The 24,096-nt window shown below is 39.8% G+C and overlaps 1 protein-coding gene across 6 annotated transcripts in view; it reads left to right on the forward strand.

The window, feature by feature from the left end:
* Nucleotides 1-24,096, forward strand: part of LOC140716828 (uncharacterized) — a 394,334-nt gene that overhangs the window by 25,700 nt on the left and 344,538 nt on the right. For all 6 annotated transcript variants that reach the window (XR_012096375.1, XM_073029773.1, XM_073029775.1 and 3 more), the window contains exons 11-22: nt 1,318-1,522; nt 4,326-4,487; nt 9,352-9,542; nt 11,220-11,308; nt 14,421-14,534; nt 15,624-15,710; nt 16,321-16,548; nt 17,993-18,146; nt 18,422-18,540; nt 20,712-20,935; nt 21,738-21,834; nt 22,579-22,702. Coding sequence is in view for 5 of the 6 variants with exons in the window: in XM_073029773.1 (XP_072885874.1) it covers nt 1,318-1,522; nt 4,326-4,487; nt 9,352-9,542; nt 11,220-11,308; nt 14,421-14,534; nt 15,624-15,710; nt 16,321-16,548; nt 17,993-18,146; nt 18,422-18,540; nt 20,712-20,935; nt 21,738-21,834; nt 22,579-22,702 (1,794 nt within the window). In the remaining variant the exon portion in view is untranslated. The remainder of the gene's footprint in view (nt 1-1,317; nt 1,523-4,325; nt 4,488-9,351; nt 9,543-11,219; nt 11,309-14,420; nt 14,535-15,623; nt 15,711-16,320; nt 16,549-17,992; nt 18,147-18,421; nt 18,541-20,711; nt 20,936-21,737; nt 21,835-22,578; nt 22,703-24,096) is intronic.

Consider the following 24,096-nt stretch of genomic DNA (forward strand, 5'->3'; position numbering starts at 1 on the left):
GTGTGGATAGTCAGAGGCTTTTCCCCAGGGCTGAAATGGCTAGCACAAGAGGATATAGTTTTAAGGTGCTTGGAAGTAGTTACAGAGGAGAGGTCAGGGGTAAGTTTTTTACGCAGAGAGCGGTGAATGCGTGGAATGGGCTGCCGGCAACGGTAGTGGAGGCAGAAACGATAGGGTCTTTTCAGAGACTCCTGGATGGCTACATGGAGCTTAGAAAAATAGAGGGCTATGGGTAAAGCCTAGGTAGTTCTAAGCTAGGGACATTTTCAGCACAGCTTTGTGGGCCAAAGAGCCTGTACTGTGCTGTATGTTTTCTATGTTTCTTTCTCCATAGGGTGACCAGAATGTGGAATTTGGTGCCACAAGGCAGGGTATGGTTGTTGTGAGCATCACAGAAATGTTTCAAGTGAGGTTAGACAAGTATATGAGAAAGGAGCGTTATCCTGATGGAATTAGATAAGAACCGTCATTCATGGGTTAGGTCAAATAACCATTTTCTCTACCGTATTGCCTATACATATTATTCCTTGTATGAATGACGAGTTCTGTTTCTTCGATTCTAATCACATCATCCTTATCTCAGACCCTTACTTCAGATGTTCACACCAGCTTTGCAGCACTGCACCAAATACCACTAAAATCTCCTTTGGCAGTAGACTAATCCAGAATTTTTCTTGGTGAATAAACCACTACCCTCTATCACTGCATTCTAACCCTTCAAAAACCTGAAGGACATAAGATAGTGTGTTCCTTTTCTCAGAAATAGTTTATTTTACTGACAGAAACTACAAAACATGCTCTCTGTAACAATCTTCAGACAATCCCAGATGTGAAGTAAACTTGGGACTGGATAGTAGAAATTACTGATGAATATTTATTTGGAGAATAATACAGGGAATAATTAAACTAAGCAATCCCTTACTCAGGACTTGAGCACAAAGAACAGTAGTTCACACAGAAGTCAAATCCAGGACTCAGCAATGAGTCTGGTCCAAAATAGCCTTAAATAGATCATAAAACACAGGAAACCCATGCAGGTTGAAATCAAAAACTAATCACTTAAGAACGAGAAGCATAAGGAGACCATATTCAATAGACAATAGGTACTCATTCATATAATGAGTCACAAAAAACACAGTGGCAGCTTAATGATAAAATTAGTCTAATAAACCGAAATAAATGACATTCAGGTGTGTCGGGATCTGCTGCCACCCGGCGCCCCTTGCTGATCAGATTACTTTAATAATTGTGCAGAAATACGAGCATTGCTTCCAATACTTGGACAACCCCCATTAATAATCTTGTTTGCTTTTTTAGGCCCATCACCCTGTGAGGCAGGGCAATATTCCTTGGGTAACGCAACTTCCTGCACGCTCTGCCCTGCTGGATACGAGTGTTCCAATGCATCATCAGCACCCAAAATCTGCCCAGCTGGTACATTTTCCACCTCGGGCCAGTTCATGTGCCAGATGTGTGCTCCAGGTTTCTACTGCCCTCAAGAAGGAAACGTTGCTCAGACCAGGTCAGAAAAATGATTTTTTTAAATAATAATTTCCCTCAAGAGAAGAAGATGATAACCTTCAGACTAATCTTAAGAAAGTTGTGCTAACTGTAATTGAATAGAAATATAAATGTACAGCATGGTAGCATAGCAGTTAGCTCAGTTGTTTTACAGAGCCAGGGTTCACCAATCAGGGTCCAATTCCCACCACTGTCTCTAATGAGTTCTCCTCGTGACCACATGGGTTTCCTCTGGATGCTCGGGTTTCCTCGCACATTCCAAGGATGTGTGGTTAGGATCAGTGAGTTGGGAACATGCTATGTGGTGCCGGAAGTGTTGTGACACTTGCAGGCTGCCCTCCGCAAAATATATAAGTAGTGCACTTTAAATATGTTCAAGATCACAACCATCCCAAATTTGATGCAGTTAAATATATTAACTACTTGTCTTCACAGCTATTGCTGTCATTGTCAAATGTGTGCTGTCCTACCACCCCAAGTGTCCCAGTATTCCCTATGTCTTGAACTCTGAAAGCCTGCTGTAGAGGTAGCTTTTCATCCAATGATAAAGGATGATAAAAGAAAGGAAGGAAGGAACTAATTAATGTAAAGGCACTGTCACTGGAAAATAACAGGCGCATTCAACTTGATCTGAATTATTGACAGATCTTTGAAACTTGACTTGCAGCACACATTCGGTTTAATGCCAATGCATTTAGATACTTAGAGTACTGTGGTTGGTGAAATCTGTTTGAATCTACTTAGATTGCTTGGAAACCACATGCCACCCAGCACTGAGTCATAGATATAGCATGAAAATAGGCCCTTTGCGTGTGTGCCAAGCATCAATCACCCATTTGAACAAACCTTTACAAAGTCTACTGCTCATCTCCCCAAATTCTACCACTCACCTACGCAGTAGGGACAATTTAAAATGGGTGGTTAATATACCAACCCACGCAATTTCGGGTTGAGAGGAAACCGGAGCACTCAGAGGAAGCTCATACAGTCACAGGGAGAACTTTACACAGTCACCTTCAGAGGTCAGGACTGAACCCAGGTTGCTGGTGTGTGGGACAGCAGCTCTACTAGTTGTGTTGCTGTGGTGCCCTTATACCCTATGATTTCACAGGAGCTCTGTCAGACTCTCAGATTGTACTGGGATACAGATACAAATAGTGTGGGCTGCAACAATACAAAATCTATTTACAAAGATAACTGAGAAAATAAATTAAGCATTTATAATTGCAATTTCTCATAAACTTTATATATGAATACAATTCTGACCTATTAAAACTTGATTTTGGTAAAAAGACAAAACTATAAAAATCTTAATAATGTCTGTCATGACACTGTGAAGCAATGTGGAAACACTAACTAGGAACACCAGAGTGACTTCGAGTTTCGATTTAAAAGTTTATTAACACGATATCATGGAGAGTCTGCAGCAGTCTCCACCGCCACCAAAACTCCGATTTTAGGTTGTACAGAGCTCATATTTATACAGCAAGACAAACAACTTCACATCACTTTGTTTGGCATACCACGGTCAGTACATGATCAATCGTTTAAAAAACATGTCAATTATCTCTCAGCGCGAGTCTAACAATTCTTCCTGCTTCCTGTTATCAGGACTCATAATTTACCCCCAAAGGCATCCTCCCTCCTGGGTCCAAGGGCCTAGTATCTTATTTATTGGAGTTCCTGGTACTGTGCTTATCATCCAAGGTTATTCTCGACACGCATCAGCAGTCTTAAGCCCAGCTGTTCCAGAATGGCCAAGTATCCCATCATACACTAGTTTTAACCATTTCTACCACAAGCAGGTAGCACTGAAGCATCTCATATTCAGATCCAAGAGGGTCTGGAAAATCTAAAGTACTCTTGCTGTTTAAAGCTCCACAAAGAAAAGAGTAACAACATTTATTTTTGGAGCCGATCCTCTTCTTTCCTGGCTTAGCCTCATGAAGAAGAGGATCTGAGTTACAGGGAAAGGTTGAATAGGTTAGGACTTTATTCCCTGGAGCGTAGGAGAATGAGAGGAGACTTGGTAGAAGTATAAAAAAAATGGGGGTGGGTATATGGAGGGGGATATAGATAGAGTTAATGCAATCAGGCTTTTTTTCTCACTGAGGTTGGGTGAAACTAGAACTGGAGCTTAGAGTTTAAAGGTGAAAAGGAGAAATACTTAAAGAAAACCTTCACTCAGAGGATGGTGCGTATGTGGAACAAGCTGCCAAAGGAAGTGGTGGATGTGGGTTCAATTTCAACATTTAAGAGAAGTTTGGATAAGTACACAAACAGGGGGAGTATGGAAGATGATGGTCCAGGTGATGATCAATGGAACTAGGCAGAATAACAGATCGGCATGGACTAGATGGACCGAAGGGTCAGTTTCTGTGCTGTAGTTCTCTATGACTCTAACATTCTAGGAAGGTGAATGGTACCAGTTTTGAACACTTCTCCTTGTTACTGCTCAGGAGAGCAACTAAAATCGTGGACAATAGGATCTCAATGATATTCTGGTCACTAAATGGCTCAGGCTACCTTGTCTTTCTGCCTAATACAGTATTGAAATCATCCCGCAAATCAATAAAACAACAAGATTAATGTGGTGTCAAGCTAAAGAAGTGTGGGATAACCTTCATAATAAGGATGACAGAGTTCCACCCACAGACTCTAACACTGATAACCTTTGCACTATCTCAAAGAGGCAATGGTTTCTTAGATGCACACAGATTTGCAAAATAACTACGTTGTGTTTTTGTGCAATATTTTAAGGGATTAGAGGAGGTCATCTCCGTTATCTTTCCTCTCTTTTGAAGGTGTGCACCAGGTTTCTTCAGTATGATGGGTTCTGAGTTATGCAAAGAGTGTTCAGCTGGCTATGAATGCCCAGATCCTTCTGAACACCCAATTCCATGTAAAAATGGATTCTTCTCCTTGCCGGGGTCACAAAATTGTACAAGCTGCCCAGAAGGATTCAGGTAAGCTGTCCCCAGTTGATTTAAAAGTTCTACAATGGACAAATTGGGGGGAAGGGGGAAGGTAAATTCTAAATCACATTTTAAATTAACATATGCAGTTGAGGATGCATGAAATTAAGATTCTTACAATGCTATTTTTATATAGAAAATTTCATGAAAAATATACTGGTCCATGCTTGCCTAGAGGAGGTCAGCTATGACTATTGCTACAGTCTTGGCTCACTGAAACCTTTGGGTTTTTACCTGAAAGATAATAAGTTACTAAGGCTGCCTGCTTTTCAGAGTTCACTAACTGAGACCAGGAGAACCCTGGTGCAAGATGGTGTTAAAGGCTTTCAGCAAAATGTAAAGAGAAAATGTCTTTCCAGTCCTAATTACTGGCACTGGAATATTAATGCTAAAGCTTGCTCCAAAAATGAGCAGAATTAAATATCATCAAAACTAAACAAAACAGAATATATTGTAGATCTCCACTATGTACTTAAATCTGGGTTTATTACCTGCAGTTACTTTTAAATATACAAGCTGAAAATGGTGAATTTTGGGGGACTGTAATTTTGTGTGTAATATGCATTTTGAAGTGCGTTAAGGACGATCCTTAGCCAAATCTGATGAATGCCTTTTGCTTCCAACTCATAAATCCTAATCAAAAACTCTCAGGGCACAATCTGGTATTGGTTATATATATTTTACATTACATTTTTTTACAACATATAAGGATGCCATTCAAATGTCGAGTCTATGCCAGCTCTCAGAATATTCCTGTCAATCTTATTACTCCACTTTTTTCCCTGAATCCTACACTCTCTCAATTCTATAAGGCTCTCCTGACACCCACCAAAGGTATTTAGCCTACTAACTAGCATATCTGTGGGATGTGGGAGGAAACCAGAACACCACACAATCCCTGGGAAATGTCCAAATTCTACACTGGCAGAGAGGTTGAGATTGAACCCAGATCACATAAGCTGTGCTGCTTCATTTTGGCATCAAACTACACTCTACCCACAGCTGAAAATGCTGCCTTCTTCATGCCTCTGAAGAAAAATGCATCTCTGGTACTTCTTCCATCTCCAATGGGATCACACCACCAAGCACATCTTTCCCTCCTGCCAACTTCCTGCTTTCTGCAGGGATAAATGAATGAATGAAATTAATTTATTTTGGTCAGTACAAACATAACAAAAAGCATAATTTACAATGATGATTTCATTACGATGATTTCATAGGACAAAATTACAACAAAAAACTCCCTACGTGACTCCCTTGTCCACTCATCCCTCCCCACCGATCTCCCTCCTGGCACTTACCCTTGCAAGCGGAACAAGTGCTACACCTGCCCCTACACCTCCTCCCTTGCTTCCATTCAGGGCCTCAAACAGTCCTTCCAGGTGAGGTGACACTTCACCTGTGAGTCTGTTGGGGCTATATACTGTGTGTGGCCTCCTGTATATTGGTGAGACCCATCGTAGATTGGGAGACCGCTTCGCTGAGCACCTATACTTCATCTGCCAGAAAAGGCGGGATCTCCTTGTGGCCACCCATTTTAATTCCACTTCCCATTCCCATTCCGATATGTCTATCCATGGTCTCCTCCACTGTCACAATCAGGCCACACTCAGGTTGGAGGAATGACACCTTGTATTCTATCTGGGTAGCCTCCAACCTGATGGCATGAACTTTGATTTCTCGAACTTCCAGTAATGCCCACTCCACTCCTTCACCATTTCCCATCCCCTTTTCCCTCTCTCACCTTATTTCCCTGTTTGCCCATCGCCTCCCTCTGGTGCTCCCCTTTCTTTCTTCCATGATCTTTTGTCCTCTTCTATCAGACTCCCCCTTCTCCAGCCCTGTATCTCGTTCACCAATCAACTTCCCAGCCCTTTACTTCATCCTCTCACTTCAGGTTTCACCTATCATTTGGTGTTTCTCTTTCCCCTTTCCCCACCTTCTTAATCTACTCCTCAGCTTTTTTTCTTCAGTCCTGCTGAAGGGTCTCAGCCCAAAACGGCGACCGTACTCTTTTCCATAAATACTGTCTGGCCTGCTGAGTTCCTCCAGTATTTTGTGTGTGTTGCTTGGATTTGCAGCATCTGCAGATTTTCTCTTATTTGGATCTGGCACAAGATCAGATAGCTTTTTTTTTCTTAGCTTGGCCTGTTATCTGCCTCTTTCCTTCTAACTGACTCATAGTCAATCTTCAATCCCCAATTATCAGGCCATGTTTTGTAAAACTTGTCTCTATGTGTATAAAATCATGAGGGGCATAGAAAGGGTGAATGCACAGTCTTTTTCACGTTGTTGGGTAATCAAGAATCGGACAGCAAAAGTTTAGGATGAGAGGAAAGGGATATAATAGGAATCTGAGGAGCAACATCCTCACCCAGGGGGTGGTTCTAAATGGAATGTGCTGTCAGAAGCAGTGGTGTGGGAGCTACATTAACAGCATATAAAAGATATTTGGACAGGTACATTGATAGGAAACGTTTAAAGGCATATGGGCCAAATGCAGGCAAATGGGACCAGCACAAGTGAGAACCTCGTTTGCCATGGACCAATTTGGCCACAGGGACTGTTTCCAAGCTAGGTGACTATGATTCTATGACTCCAGGGTGTTTCTGCAATCTCATGTTGTATCAGACTGAGTCATTCTGGAACTTGGTCGCATCTTAGAGGAAGTTGGAGAACTAAGATCTCAGAGTCATTGTAACATTACCACATCAGCTCAGTGTGTAAGGAAAGGCAACAAAGAAGATAGACATATTGCAGAGAACACTCCCACAAGACCATCAATTTGATGTCCTACAGTCTTGGAAACATCGTACTGATTGTTTCCAAAAACAATGATTTATTAAAACATTAACAAAGTACATTCTTTCCAAAATCAGCTTATACACATTTGACTGCATTAATATATTGTAAAAATGTGAAAAACTAATAGGTTTTTCAACCAGAATTCTCATGCATAATATAAAATTGATAACCAATGTTACAAGGATTACCTCTTACTAATTATGATCAGTTAGGCACAGAGAGAATCTGTATTTATGGACAAGTGCCTTCATTGGCTCAGCTCACAAACACATGATTTTACACAACTGAATACCTGTGTACACACCTACTAAGTTTCCCTAGCTCTCCATGAACAATCAAAGAATAGAAATAGTAATACCCAGGAAAAAGTCTACACTGATCTGATATCCCTTGTGGTGCTGATGTGATCACCACATGTTCAACACGGTGTCCTTCACATCCGTGATGGTTGGTCTCCGGAGAGTTGTCACTGCCTGAGCTCCCGATATCATCTCTTTTTATACTTTTCCTTATAAGGTCAGTTTATAATGTTTCAATTTTGTTGGCTCAAGGTCATCTGACTTCCCACTGGATGTACCCTAGGGCTTCAAGCAGTATTGTCTTATGTTCTTCACCTTCAACTTAGTGCCCTAGTGACTTATTTTGTTCTATTCAACTTTGACTAGATCAAACCATTCAAACTGGGTTACCAAGACTCTGGGTGCAGATGACGAGAATACTTCTGCTAACCTCCTACTTTACACAATAATCAGCTTCTTATCTGGGAGTGTTCTCAGGTGCAGCAGATCATTAGCAAAAACTCCTTGTGCCCGCATTCAACTGCTCTTGTTAAGTTATCCCAAAGCAAGAATCAATTCACTTCACCAACCAGTTCACAAAATGGCAGCAGTAAAGCCAGTCTCACAAAATGGCTGCCTCCATTCCTGTTCACAGATTGTAGTTCTTTCTGGCCCACTGCAACAAGGATGCATTGTTGGGTACCCTCAAGATTAGAACTCGGTGACCAGTTAAATAAAGCTTTATACTCTGAACCATGCTGCAGATTGTCAGAGAAGGAATTTTGTAAGGGACCTTTAATTTTTCACTGCAAATGAACAGCAGTTAGTAGAGTCATTTTCTTGCAGCACCGGAGAACCGAGTTCAATCCTGACCTCAGGTGCTGTCTGTGTGGAGTTTCCACATTTCTTCCTGGGTTTCTTTTAGCCCCTCTGGTTTCCGCTCGCATCTCAAAAACATGCCGGTTAGTAGTTTAGTTGGGCATTAAACCTAGCTGTACAATTTGAGGGAAGTGATAAGAATATGGGAAGAATAGAAAATGGCATTAATGTAGAATGTGTATAAGTGTGTGATTGATGGTCAGAATGGATTCAGTGGGCCGAAGTGCCTGTTTCCGAGATGTAACTCTCTATGATGCTATAGATACGAAATCTTAAAAGTTGTCAGTGGGGTATGGGAAGGGAATTGTAACCACTAGGACTACTGTACACATCTGAAATGTAGGTGGTTAGACCTTTAAAATTAGGCATGGAAATGGTGAACAACCAAAAGGCAGTGCGCCCCAGTATCCAATGTGGATACTACAATGGCAACAGCTTGTATTTACATAGCATCTTTACACAGTCAAACATCTCAGGAGAGCTCAGTGGATAACAGTTTACCAGCCATGAGGATGCAAAAAGCTGGCCTTCACTCTGTTCAAAGCTCATGCCCCAAAGCACTCAAAAGCTGACAAGAAATGCTATGAATCTTGCTGTTCAGGTAGCTGCTCAAAGCAGAATTTAATCACAATCCACTACTAGCAGGAGATGTATTACATGTGCTGCCTCATTTGAACATCCCATTTGTTGATTGATTGAATTTGTTATTCATCTTGACATGCACTGTCCAATCATTCAGTGCATTGCACTCTGCCCCATATATTTTACCTCCATGCATGCTGCCACAGCTAAGTTATTGCTGTGTGCTTTTGGCAGCAGGCTCGGGAGAGGACCAAAGAATATTTTGTAGCTGTTTCCTGTCTTGTCACTTTCTTTACTTTTATTTTATGCAGGTGCACAGACAAAGCCTTGCCCCCACATTTGTGCAATGCAGGGACATTTGCAGCATCGAACAGCAGAGAATGCACTTCATGTCCGAAAGGGTGCTACTGCCCTAGAGATGGGCTTTCAGGGCCAATACCCTGTCCAGCTGGATGGTACCAGGAGAATCCCGGACAGTGCCAGTGCATCCCATGTCCTCCAGGTATTGTCAGTTAATAGAATTGTAGATGCCTGACCATAGAGCATCGAATACATTGAGTAGGGCAGCTTAATTGAACAATTTGCTTTGTTATTGAGACTGTCAAGTTGATGAATGTTTGAGAAAGTTTTATAGGAAAGGTAAGCAGAAAATGCAACTGAACAGAATGAAATGGCATCGAAAGTGTTCCTTTGCTTGTGATTTCAAAGAGTAAGGGCATGTTCTTTGAAGACATAGACGCCAATAGTGGAAAAAGAAAGAGACGAGCAAAAACCATGAGGCAAATTAATAAAGAAATTAAAAACTGATACAGGGAGTTCACTAATAGATAGTACACGATGATGATGGATACATAAGTTCATGCTCCACATGTATTAGCCTGAAATTTGTAAAGTCGTGATGGAGTAACTGCTGGAAATGAATGTATGCGTGCATGTGCTTAAATAATGAAATCTCAGTGATTCATCCATCCCACCACAGGTAGTGCTGTTCAGTCTTCCCCACATGCTCAAAGGACTGATGTAACTTGCAGTTCTTCACAAACTAGTCCTCCCTCCAGCACCCTGAAATCTCACCCTTGGTTACACAGGATTCTTGATGATCTTCTCATCTATAATTATCAGCACAAATGACTTGCCCATGAAATTGACTTCATGTAACACACACAAAATACTGGAGGAAGTCAGCAGGTCAGGCACCATCAATGAAGAGGAATAAACAGTTGACATTTCAGGCTGAGACCCTTCATCAGAACTAACCTTATGTATGTAGATTCAGATAGCTTTACAAATATATTTCAAAATATGAAGACATTGTAAATAAGATAAATATTTTTATTGATGTTTTTGTAACTTCTATTTTAATTACCCAAGTGATAATCTTTATTTAAGCTGTGTTTAAAAAGTTCATTAAAAATAACTGTTTAGAGCTTGTTCCAATTCATTGTAATTGGGTCAACTTGGATTGGAAAGGTAAATGCTGCTAAAGCGTTTTTTATTACTTGATCATTGTTTATAATTTCTAGTTCTTAAGAACTAGAAAGCAACAAGAAGTATGCACTCTCAGCGGAATGATGGTCATTCTTTTGTTCTAGTCTCATTTAGCCTCATTTGATATTCCTCCAAATATTTATCCTTCCTCATTGCTGTGATTGGTTCATTGAACAATATTGCTTCCATTTCTGCCCCCTGGGATAGCTGTAACTAGTAATGTTAAGCAGCCAGTCCAGCACCACATCAAACCACCTTCAGTCATAGCTATATCACTCTTCTATGTGTGAATGGTCAGTATGCCAATTGGATCAGTGTAGATGAGCAAAAAGGTCACACGGATGTAGCGGGCAAAGAGTATTTTTTGCGTTGTTCAACTCTGACTATTGGATTATGGGCTCACAAAAGTTAACTACAGTAATAAAAATAGCCTGGGCATGAGTGGAAGAGGCAGGCCCATCCCATAATTTCATTGAATGTAATGTTTTATTCAGAAAAACTTTAAGAATCCTTTTTTCTGAAAATAAAAATCCTAAGTTCACTTGTTCAAATACATCATTTATTTGCAGATACCTTCGCCCTTGAAGCTCAAAGTGGTAGCAAACACAATATGGACAAATGTGTTAATGCAATGTTTTTATACTATACCCTGAATTATATCTCAGAAAAAAATATATGTTTAATATTGCAGGAAATAGTTGTGCTGAAAAGATTCTCCCTCCCAAACCTTGTGAGCCTGGGCTCTACTCAGAAGATTCTGGATCAGAAGCCTGTATTCCAGTGAGTATTTGGATAGTACATGGAGAAGAGGGGTTTGGAGTGTTATGGCCTGAACACAGGCAACTGGGACTCGCAAGTTGGCATGGACTAGTTGGGCCAAAGGGTGTGCTTCTATTGCATTTTCTGCCGTAAGCTGTTCAGTTTATAGAGTTGCTCATAAACTTAATTGGGTGTTAGTATTTTAGTTTACTAGAGCACAGAGGTCTGGTCTGGAATGTTAGCATTAAGTTCTCCCTGTGTACCTGTATTATTTCTTTCACATCAAAAATATTTTTGTTTTTTTTTTGCTTTCATCACCTGTCAGATTTATTCCCCTTGAAAATTCATGTGCTAGCCATCATTCACGCAGCACATTTTCCCTTCTAGCACAAAAGCTGACAGGTGTAGTCTTAATGTTCTGATTTATTCCAGATACATGGCTCGTACCAGGGGCTGGAATACTTTGGGGAATATGTATCAAGATTTCAAGTCAAGTTGCACGGGGTTATTGGTCTCTGCAATGAAGCTACCAAAAATAGAGCAAGTTTACAAAACTTAACCATTCTATGTCTTCTTGCTGGTGACACAAGGTTGTTAACTTTCATCACCTGCAACATGAGAACACGTGGGGCAACTCAACCAGCAGATCCCTCTACTAGTTATAGACGGTTCGGCTTTGGATATGCTCTGGGGTTCTTCCATCATCACAGGGTGAAAGGTCATGGAGCTCATTTCCTAACAGAGTTATTTTCATTGCTTTCAAGATGATGGTTCTTTGACAACCTCCCAAAGGCAATTAGGAATGAGAAATAAAAAGGCACGGCTAATTATGCTAGTATCCCTCTTCCGAAATTGAGCATGTGAAAAAAATAGGAACAGGGCAGTTTCATTGAGGTATCTGGAAGATGAGGAAAAATATATATTCCGCATATTGCAGTAATAGGAACATGAGAGAAGGAGTTAACAACATGAGGTACATTTAATTGTCTATGTGCTGTAAAGCAAAAGTCTACTTTAAGTTCCCTTCACTCGTTAATATCTGTTTTTCAAAAATGTACAGGAATAGTATTTACAAAATTATAACATAAACTATATGTTTGAAGGACTTAAGAGAATAGAATAACAAATACTTTCTGATAGTGTTATTTTTCTTTTATATGATCAATATATTATTTAGCCTCTAGTGACATATAGAAGATGGTGAGTTATCAGATTATTTTGTGTTATCTATATAAGACAGGGATATCCACATGAGCTGTTTGGACATATATATTGGAACATCATGATATAAATGTAGAGTTTAAATTTGCGTTGCCATTAATTTACTTCTACTGTATCTCCAGCTGCTAATACTAACCTATTTTGCTGTTCCAATTTAAGATTAATCCATCAATGAACTAAAAACGCCAAATATAGCTCTGCCCAAACCTGCAAGCTCAGATAATTATTCACAAAAAAGACATGGATGAGAAATGGCTATGTGGGATCGGTTATCAAGGCTTGAAGACCACATATGGCCCTTGGTACCGTTGATGCATCTCTGCCCTAAGGATTAATGGGTTGGGGTTTAAGCCAGATCCTCTCTGGACTACACTTTAAACTATCACCCACTACTAAACTGGTGTCTAGGATTAATATTCAGTTCAGCTCCATGTGCTGGGGAAGAGAGACCCTAGTATCTGAGTGAAGACTCAGGTAATTGTTTTTTTACTGTCACGTGTACAGTGGAAAGATTTGTTTGCATATCATCCACACAGACTATTACACCATCATCAGTACCTCAAGGTAATACAAAAGGAAATGCAGAATATGGTGTTACAGTTACAGAGAAAGCATTGTGCGGGTGAACAATACTATGCAAGGCTATGATGTGGTAAACTGTCAGGTTAAGAATCCACTTTAGCATACAAGCGATCCATACAACAGTCTTATAACAGCAGGATAGAAGCAGTCTTTGAACCTGGTGCTATGTGCTTCAGGCTTTTGTATCTTCTGCTCAATGGGAGGGGTGAGGTGAGAGAATGTCCAGCTTTGGAGGGGTCTTTGATTATGCTGTGCAGAGAGAAGTGCAGGAAGAGTACATGGAAGGGAGGCTGATTTTCATAATGTGCTGAGCTGTGTCCGCAACTCTTGCCGTTTCCTGCAGTCCTGGGCAGAGCAGTTGCAATACCAAGCCATGGTGCATCTGTATAGAATGCTTTCTGTTGTGCATCTATAAAAAACAGTGAGGGTCAACAAGAACATGACACATTTGTTTAACCTCCTGAGGAAGTAGAGGCACTGACTCACTTTCTTTGGCATGCCGACTACGTGGTTCTACAAGGCCATGTTCATACCTAGGAACTTGAAGCTCTCAACTACCCCCACCACAGTACATTGATGTAAACAGAAACGTGCAAACCGCTCCGATTCCTGACTTCAACTGTTTCAAGCTTATATGAGTGTCACCACAATGTTGGGGAAATTGCACATTCTTGCAGTTCACATTCTTGAATCTTTCCAGGGTCTGAGAATTGTAAGACATTTCTCTCCTCCCTAACAAATACACCTTAAAATTTGTTTCTGACAATTTTACAACAATGCCACAGTTCAAACTAACACATCACCTCAGGTACCTAAAGCATCTTAGGCTAACATAACATTTCAAATAAAAATGCGCATTAAACAAATCAACCTCTGAGACCTATTAAACATCTCTCAAGCCCAATTCAGTACCGAAGCCCATTAAGTGCATTAAAATAACATGGCTGTACAATCTCCATATGCAGCTCAGAGTTAGTAATGACGCATTTTAATATCTTGAAGATAAAAAATACAAGGTGTTGCGATTAAACAAAACAATACTTTGCTGTACTCAAATGAATGTAACATAGTTATTGATAAATAGTCAATCAAGGTATTACATCTATATCTGGACTGATGGTTCAATTGATAATCTTCATGCCGACCAGTGCTACCACTGTCTCTTTGATTTGAATCTGTCATGAATGCACAAATGACCCTCACTAAAATATTGGTGGAATTTTCTGAAGTAAAAATTCAAACCAGTGCTATTACTTTAATCTGGAAATAATGAAATAATGTTCATTAAACATAACTGTAATATTCTCACAGATGTAATGTTCTATTTTAGTGTCCTGCTGGTTCCTACACAAAGTCGATAGGTTCTCAGACCTGCACCAAATGTCCTGCTGGTTTTAGGTGTCCAGAAAGAAGTCAACAGCCCATCCCATGTAGTCATGGACAGGTAAAGTTTCTATTACAAAATTACATATTTCCATCAAAGATGAAGCATAAATATATATTTTGCTTTAAGATGACGTATGTCAACAATTAAAATGATCTTCAATATGAAAACTGTCCATGATATTCTTTTCTGACTGAAATGTTCTCATCTACAAGTTTCCTGACTAGGGAATACACAATGGCAAATTTACCCTGACTACAATACCCTTGTGGGAATGTTTACCTAGAATGATATATCCTCAGCAGAAATATTTGCTGACTGAGCTTCCCTCAACGGAAAGTCCATTGACTGTGACCCCATCAGGTGATGCTTCCTGACTGAGGAGTCCTTCGCTGAAAGTCTCCCCTGATTGAAATATCCTTAGTAAAAAAATTATCTTGCCTAAATTATCTTAACAGGGCAGTCTGTTCTGACTGTGGCAATTATTTTACTTTTATGAGATAATATCAACAATGGTACCCACATTGTGAATTGAGTAGTGAAAAATGAATAAACTACATGATCTGTGTGTCCTCATCCTTCTCAATATAACTGCTTTATTACTTTGGACAATGCAATGTTACTTCAGGGTGTTGGTGAGGCCACACCTGGAGTATTGAGCAATCTGTGGATTGTCTAATCACAAACAACTAAAGAAATTATATCTCTAATCTTTAGAGTTTAGAAGAATGTGGGTTGTTATTGAAACATGCAGGATTAATGTGGGGCATAAGAAGATATATTTAAAAATGTTTCTACTAGACTAGTGGGAGAATCTTAAGGGATGGACATTTAAAACTGAGGTGCGTAGGAACAGGACTTTTAGTGGGCAGTGATCTCTGGAATTCTTTGCCACGGACATTTGTGGAGACAAGGCCATGCCGGGATATTTAAGGAGGAAGCAGGTAGTTTTGGAAGTTTAGGGAATTTAGGGCTATGTGAACTGCACAGAGTAGAGACGAGGCCTGGGGCAGATCAGCCAATGAATGATGGGCAGACTTAAGGGGCTGAATGACCTACTTCTGCTCCTATTTTCTTTTGTTCTACGTTTAACGTTCAATTAATGCAATTACTGTATTTAAATCATTAGAATTTACATTTTATTTGTAGTATTCCACTGAAGGATCCAGTCAGTGTTCCCCATGCCCTCTTGGAGCAGCCTGTTCAGATCCTTTCTCGAACCCAGTTCAGTGTCAGGTAAGCTATAGAATTTCATCACAATATTGATGTAACTTAAATTAACACTCTCAGTTTCCATATCCCTGAAACAGCTGGCCCACAATCTAATTGCTGCAAAGTAAAGTTTAATCTAAAAGTAAAGGAAAAAAATAAATTTTCTGTAGAGAATTTTCTATATTTTCTTCTGTTCACAATTTTATTATTTCATAGATAAACAGCAATTTTTTAAATGTTGTCAAAATTTCTTGCTGTTTCCTCACTATGAGAAATAGTCACATCGCAATTGCCTGACTTTGTTCAATGAAAACAGTAAAAGATGAGAATTGGAAGCTCATTCAATAGTTTATCAAGATTTTGTACTAAATGCACAATGCAAAGGCAGCTGCAGTCAGCTTTGGAAACAAGTTCCTATTGACTTCATTAGAACTGAACTTTGCAAGTACAGTATGCAAATGCGATAACATCACAAGTAGAATGTGAAGGAAAAATTTTGACCTACTGCATGGTATCAAATACAGAATGTTGACAATCCCTGAGTATTAGAGGAGAAAGATCAATTTTGATAACCCTGATTTTATTACATTCAGTATGACACTAAATATCTCATGACACAATAATTCTTTGGTAGGTTGGCTCCATTACCAATGGCACAAACTGTTTATTGTGCCCCATTGGATATCGGTGTCCTTCTCCATTCACTGGACCTCAAGCTTGTTCACCCGGCACTTATCAAGACCTCTTGGGAATGCCCAATTGCAAGGTTTGTCCTCCAGGATTCCATTGCCTAGACAGAAATGGGTCCCCTGAGCCCTGTGCTGAAGGGTTTTATAGTTCTGCAGGGGCAGAGAGATGCTCGGTAAGTTGATTACTAGGCTTTTAGGAGGAAAATAATATTAATCTCCCTGTCTTTTCCTCTTTATAGGCCATCTTTTTCCCAAATGACTTTGTGATGAGAAATATTCACTAACAAATAACGTTCACATCTAGAATTACTGGTTTTGAAAATTTAAGCAATGAACAATGAGGAAAAAAAATACAAACAAGAGAAAATCTGTAGAAGCTGCCCGAGCAACACACGCAAAATGCTGGAGGCACTCAGCAGGCCAGGCAGCATCTATGGAAAAGTACAGTCGACGTTTTGGGCCGAGAACCTTTGGTAGGACCGGAGAAAAAAAGCTGAGGAGTAGGTTTGAAAGGTGGAGGGAGGGAAGAGGGAAACACCAGGCAATAGGTGAAACAACTTGGAGGGGAAGGGATGAAACAAAGAGCTAGGAAGTTGATTGGTGAAAGAGACAGAAGGCCACAGAAGAATGGAGGGGGGTGGTTTGGTGCACCAGAGGGAGGCGATGGGCAAGCAAGGTGATAACATGAGAGGGACAAGGGAATGGGAAATGGTGAAGGTGTGGGGGGGTTGGAGGCATTACTGGAAGTTTGAGAAATTGATGTTCATGCCATCAGGTTGGAGGCTACCCAAGTGGAACATAATGTGTTGTTCCTCCAACCTAAGTGTGGCCTTATCCCAACAGTGGAGGAAACCATGGATGGACATATTGGAATGGAAAGTGGAATTAAAATGGGTGGCCACTGGTTCATTCCCCTTGCTCTAACGGATGGAGCGTAGATGCTCGACGAAGCGGTCTCCCAATCTACGTCGGGTCTCACCGCTATACAGGAGAGGCCACACTGGGAGCACTGGACACAGTACATGCCCCCAACAGAGTCATAGGTGAAGTGTCGTCTCACCTGGAGGGATTGTTTGGGGCCCTGAATGGTAGGGAAGGAGGAGGTGTAGGGAGAAGCACTTTCTTCTGTTTGCAAGGATAAGTGCCAGGAGTGAGATCAGTGGGGAGGGACGAATGGACAAGGAAAAAAATAGTGCTTTACCTTGAATGCTTCCCATTTCTGTCTCAGATTTTCATTGTGATGAGTTATTGGGAAGCAGTAAAGATGGGAGACAACCATCTTTAGTCTCTGTCAACATTTTTCATATCCAAGGTACAAATATGGCAATGGTGGCTCCAGCTTATCCCGCCCCTTGGCTTAGACTTTAGGTTTTTGCAACCTAGTGTACATGGTTGCGATAATGAATTTTATCATGAGGACTTGAGTTGAACATTCTCTACAATTCATCGCATGAATTTCACATTAAATTGGCCTTAACGCTTTAACTGTCATTTTGTTTTCTCAAATGATTGTAATTCTGAGTGGAAAATATTTAATTGTAAATGCTGTTGAATTGATGCATGTTAATATTTCTGTGCTCTGTTGTAATGAAAATTGTTTTATTTATTACTTGCCAGATGTGTCCCTTGGGTCAGTACAGTGAAAGTGGGTGGGAATTCTGTCTGACATGCCCTCCCGGACAGGAATGTAAAGAAGGCAAGCGACCAAAAAGCTGTCCAGCAGGGACTTACAGTCATCAGAGTCAAGGCTACTGCCAGCCCTGTCCTTCAGGTACAATTAGTCACCTGGATTAATGGATTATTCCTTTGTTCACATGTTTTGCTGTATTCTGCAAAGAAAACTGGAATTAAAAGCTGCTGAGCATCTACTGTATCCAGTTAGCTGATTTATAACGCTTAAACTGATTGATATCAGTAAAAAATATGCTAAAGTCTAGCTCAGAATCATCTCATCACCTTTCTCAAAATATAAACACGAGATGTGCTTCTGGAGGAGAAGGGGACCATGAAACAGAAGCTCACATAAATATTTATTGATGTTCTTAGGCACCTATTCTGGCATTGGCTGGTCAGACTGCAGCATATGTCCATTGGATTACTCATGTTCAAATTCTGCAAAACAGCTTGAACTAAATGTATTAGTGACTCGCACCCGGAGAAAGCATGTAAGTTCCATTTCAGTTTCTTAGCTTTGTTCTTAAACTTTTGCATTCAAACACTAATGTAAAAATACCTGCACCTGACATATCCAAGGCATGGATCCACTATCTTGTATCTCAGTGCACTGCATCGCCTACTTACGTAAGAATGTGTGCTCTACACGCATAGCTCTACACTTTTACAAATAGCATGCTGTAACTTGGCTTCGGATTTTAATTCTCCCTCACCTTGCCTTTTTAGGAATGCTGTCTCAAATTCCTCTAAAGGCTAGCTCTTTTAAGGAATACGAGATATGTTTGGAAGAGAAACACTTGGCTAGGAAGATGTTTTGTATTCCTTCCTTAAATTTTTGAATGTATTTTAACATATGCAGAGTAAGTGATTACTGGCAGATCACAGAAAGTCACCAATTAATGTGGTCAGTGGAATTGATCCACAGTATGTGATATTGTTTATTTTTGCACACCACACCATTGTGTCTTCAGAGAAGCTCCGAGCATTCTGGTTGGCTGCAACCAAAAAGGCTTTTCCCCATCTAGAAAAAAATAAGAAGGTCTACTAATGACATGACAGGTTAAACTGGGCTTATACTAGATTTTTGACTGGAAGCCAGTGAGTGGCTGATACAAAGGGTCAGTACCACATTCTAATGTGAAGCTTCAATCATAAAATATGATGTGATGCTGAACAGATAGTGGATTGAAAAATTTATTGAACGGAGATAGAAATAGTGCATACAAGGCCAATGCAAAGGAACCTTCAGATGTAACAGTGGGCTTAAATTGGTATTTACCTTTCTTTGAGTAGCTTTCTCCTGAGTGACATGGTTCAAAATGAAGTCATAAAAGCTGAACTGATTGGAAACAGTCTCTGGTGTTGTAATAATTGAATTAAGTTGGACGCCCATGCTCCGGTGTGTGCTGAACTATGATAGTGATATGGTAAATGCTTAGAGGAAGTAAAATCTACCGCTGTGCTAGTCCATTCAGAAAGCAGAATTTTGCATGTCTGCTCTGTAATTACAATTGTTTAGTAGAGTGTAAGTATCTCTGAACTTGCTCAGTTGTTAATAAAAGCCAAATGGGAATGCTGCCTCACCCTTGCATCTTGAGTAGAGGTAAATTAAGCCATAGTTCATTAAGCTATGGTTCATTCCATTAGTTATGATCGGGATGAGGAAACATCAAGAGTAATGCATTTTGCTCTGTATGTTTGAAAAAGGAACATTTGTAGTCACAGCACTAGTGATATTTGGCTTTATGTGTTAATGCAAACTTGGTGTTGCTTTAATGGAAACTATGGCATACAACAAAGCACTGTAAGCACAATACACAGTATAAAAAAAGTTTCTGCAAAGGTTTGATTTTTGTGGTGAACTGGGATCTAAGGTCTATGATATGATTTGGTGAATTATTATTTTAGGAACAGGAAGTGAATACAAAATAACCTTTTTGTTTCTTTTGGAGTCAGAAGAATAACAGATTATATGTTAGTTTCGGTGTAATTAAACTAGTCAACACAATGATGTAATAATCTTGTTTTTCAGTCATTTCCCAGTAATTCCACTCTCCAATTAAAACTTGACCACACATTGTTTGACTATATATTCACAGTCTCATGAAACGTGGATCTGTTAACTTTTTATATCCAAAGTATTCAGAGAAATTTTATTAACTTCTCAGCTTTAAAAATTCTAAGTTTTAGAAGCCAATAATTAGTCAAACTTATTTACATAATTTAAGACACAAAAACATACAATCTGAAACATTTTAAATTAATAAAACACACATTTGAGCACAAATGATCAGAAAGTTGTCACCTATACTTCCCTATTTCAATAGTATTGTTTGTCACTGACTGGGGATCTAGTCATATGCCAGCCCAATCTGTCATAGAGCTAGAAGCTATTTGCAAAGCTTTTCCCAACACTGTGCTGAAGAATTACTGCTCTACTCGTGGGCTAATTGTGATTCAAACTGATATATACTCACACTTGTAGAAAATTGAGTCTTCTTGAAGCTTATACACTGATTGCCAGTATTTTCCTTCACAAACATTGCTATCAGCCGCCATGATTTGCCTCAATTTTCATCAGTTTAAGATCAAACAAGGGAATTTCCGATTCATGATGTTCACATCTTGTCTGATTATTCAAATAAATTGGTCTCATTTTCAGGCTGTTTCAAGGCAACAGGGTTGTCCAGATGGAGTGGAATGTCCCAACAGTAGAGACTCTCCTAACAACTGCACCTTGGGCTTCTATAGCTTGGAAGGTCAATTCATTTGTCTGACATCTCTTCAAACCCAGGCTCCATGTCCACCAGGTCACACTACATTTGGGAAGGAAGGAATAAATGAATGTCAACCATGTCCTGCAGGGTTTGCCTGTGAAAACCCACAGTACGTATTTTTGCATCTGTAAGCAACTATGGGGATTATAATCAGGTGAAAAACTGTTTCCAACTTGCGATTGTGGCAGGAAGATTAGATAAATCCTTACGCTGTACAATATTAAGAATGTTCGAAACTGTAATGTGACCTCCAGATTTCAAACCAGATGTGGAGGTGGGGGAGGGTGTCAGGGGTAAGGTTAAATTCGAAAGCACAATTATGAATGAGTTTGATTCAGTGTTAATAACTGTAATAAAATGGATGTGAGAGAGGTCTCATCCAGAAAAAGGGAAGCACAGCGATAAGAGCATGGGTTTAAAACATTAGTGTTTTTATCATCCCAAAACTTTCATAAAGCCCACTGCCTGTACTCACCCATCTCACCATACCCTAGGAAAGTGGGAAGAATACAATTGAAGTATTTTAGGATTATAACTAACACTTGATGAGTGTGTGGACTCGATGGGCCAAAGGGTGTGCTTCAACATTGTATGACTCTACGATACAAGTTCCTACAAGAATGGTGCTATAAAACTCTTTTTAATGTTATGATTTGCTTCTTTTTTTGTCCCATTTTTCCCTGCTCTTTTTTTCAGGCATGACACAGTGAGAAAAGATCATCAGTATTATATTGATTAAACTATTTCTTATTGATGGGGTACAAGTCATATTTCATTATACTTTCTAATGAATTTAGTCTTAATAGACAACTTAGCATCCCACATCTATATAAAAGATACAAAACTCACCAAAAAGTGAGTTTACTTTCCCCCTCAAATAGTTTTCCTTACTTGTATATCCTTTGTTTTAGAATCCGCCCTAAAAAATGTTCTGCTGGTACATACAGCATTGAAGGATCTACCTTATGTATCCTATGTCCTGCTGGGAATGCTTGTCCAAAGACATCCGTAAGTCACTAATAATCTTCTCAAGTCTCAGTCTGATGTTACTTAACAGTTGGGTTTATTTACCCTGCATAAAATACTCAGCAAAATGACTCTCTGACATTTAACTATCCTATAGTTATATTTAGAGGGTATCCCCTATGTTGTTGTTTCTCTTGTCAGGTTGTATTCATTGATACTAGAATTATTTGGTTGTCCATTCTGATTAGAAGTGCCTGTGCTATCTGCATTTCAGCTGGCAGCCCCGTACCTTTGTAGATTCCAACGCTAATGCCAAGACCCATGCTTACTACTTCAGACTAACTTTCTGGTTTGTTGTTGGAGTTGATAAGTTGTTAAGCCAATGTTCCATGTCAGACATAAAACACTCCATTTCAAGAAAAGCAAGTAAGTTCTCTTTTGTTCGGGACCATGTCCTACCTCACAACCTTCCCCTGTAACCTCTCACAGTTTGCTAATCCAACAACTGCTGCTCTCTCCCTCTAACCTCCATTCAAGTCATGCTGTCAAACTCTTCCTCACCCATACCCATTCCCATTTTATAGAAGCACCGTCCTGTCATTCACTGTCCATGTTAATGCTGCAATCCACTCTTTAAACCTACAGCAGAGTTCTCAAATTCAACCCCTTTGCAAGGGAGAAAATGTAGGTAGATACCCCACCTTTGTTGAATGTGCATGTAAAATTATTTTGTCATAACTTGCCATTCTCTTAAAAACAACAGAAATATGTGTTCTCTCATCTTAGTCTGTCCCTGTACCCTGTGCTGTTGGGTCTTACTCTACTGATGGACAGCAGAATTGCACAATGTGTCGTCCTGGCTATGCCTGCCCTACTACAACAAAAGCGGAAGAGATTCAATGCTTGCCAGGTATTTATGTAGATCATCTCTGGATATAGATATTGATTTGCAAAGATTCTTTTTTGGGAAATGTGTTATTTCATGAATACAGAACAAATGAAAATTGAATCTATTTTAGAACATAGAACAGTACAGCACCTTCCAATAATTGGGTGACCAGATTTGAATGCAATACTCCAGATACGGCCTAGTTGGAATTTTATAAAGCTGCAATGTAACTTGTTGACTCTTGAACTTAATACCTCATCCAATAAAGGCACACATGCCTTACGCCTCCTTGACCACCCTATTAACCTGTGCAGTCATATTCAGGGCCCCTTTCAATTCATAGTTATTTCTATTTTGGAACAGCCATTAAATAAGATAGAAAATCATTAATTATTAGTTGCACGATTACAGGCAGCAAATTTCTTCAGTCCATATAACAAATAGATAGCCTGAAAATGGTGAACACCACTTTCACAGTGCCAAGCTCTGCAGTGAGGCTGCATAGAAGAGAAACATCCCCTCATCGTCTTGTAACATATGCAAAAAGTAGAAGTTATTTGAGTCTGGCAGAGGCATGCTACCGCATGGGAGAGGATGGAGGCTAAACTCTCAGCGTTGTGGATAGACAATTCCTCTGAAGAGATGATGATATCACTAGTGCGATACACACAAAATGCTGGAAGAACTCAACAGGCTAGGCAGCATCTATGGAGGGAAATAAACAGACAATATTTTAGGCCGAGACCTTTCATCAGGTTTATTCCTCTCCATTGATGCTGCCTGACCTGCCAAGTTCCTCCAGGATTTTGTGTTTATTGCTCAACATTTCTAGCATCTGCTGGAATCTCTTATGTCTATTATGTCACTAGTGGTGGTTAAGAGATCTTGAAACTATGATCTGTTTTCTTTTGTGGGGGTGTTTTGTGCTTTCTTATAAACACTAGTTAAGTGTGAAAGCAGAAAGTAGCGTCTGACTGGTATACTCCCAAAATGTTATTCCTAGTCCAAGAAGCAACATCTTATCAAAATCAGCACTGCCAATCCTGGACCTTTTTTCCCCTATGAAGTGAGTTTGCAACTCTTTCTGGGCAGGGACCTGGCTGGGAGCCAGTAGATTTTGTTCAGGTACTACATTGGAATTCCACTGGCAGGCAAGAGTTAATTTGATTGTAAAATGGGCTTTGCTTGTGCACGGATCCTGAAGACTGACGCGTTTAGCATATCTAGTCTTTCTGCAGATGTCTTAACACCTCAGAATTTTGCAAGTGCCTTTACTTTATACTAAAATTCATAGGGAAGATTTCAGTCCGGCCATAAAATGATAAAATGTCTCAAAGTAACACTACACATTCTTATCCTTTACGTATTTTAATAATGAGTAAACCAGTTAAACATGCTTTATCCATTGCCCTGGA

This window comes from Hemitrygon akajei, chromosome 26 (assembly GCF_048418815.1).
Source record: "Hemitrygon akajei chromosome 26, sHemAka1.3, whole genome shotgun sequence".
Lineage (NCBI taxonomy): Eukaryota > Metazoa > Chordata > Chondrichthyes > Myliobatiformes > Dasyatidae > Hemitrygon > Hemitrygon akajei.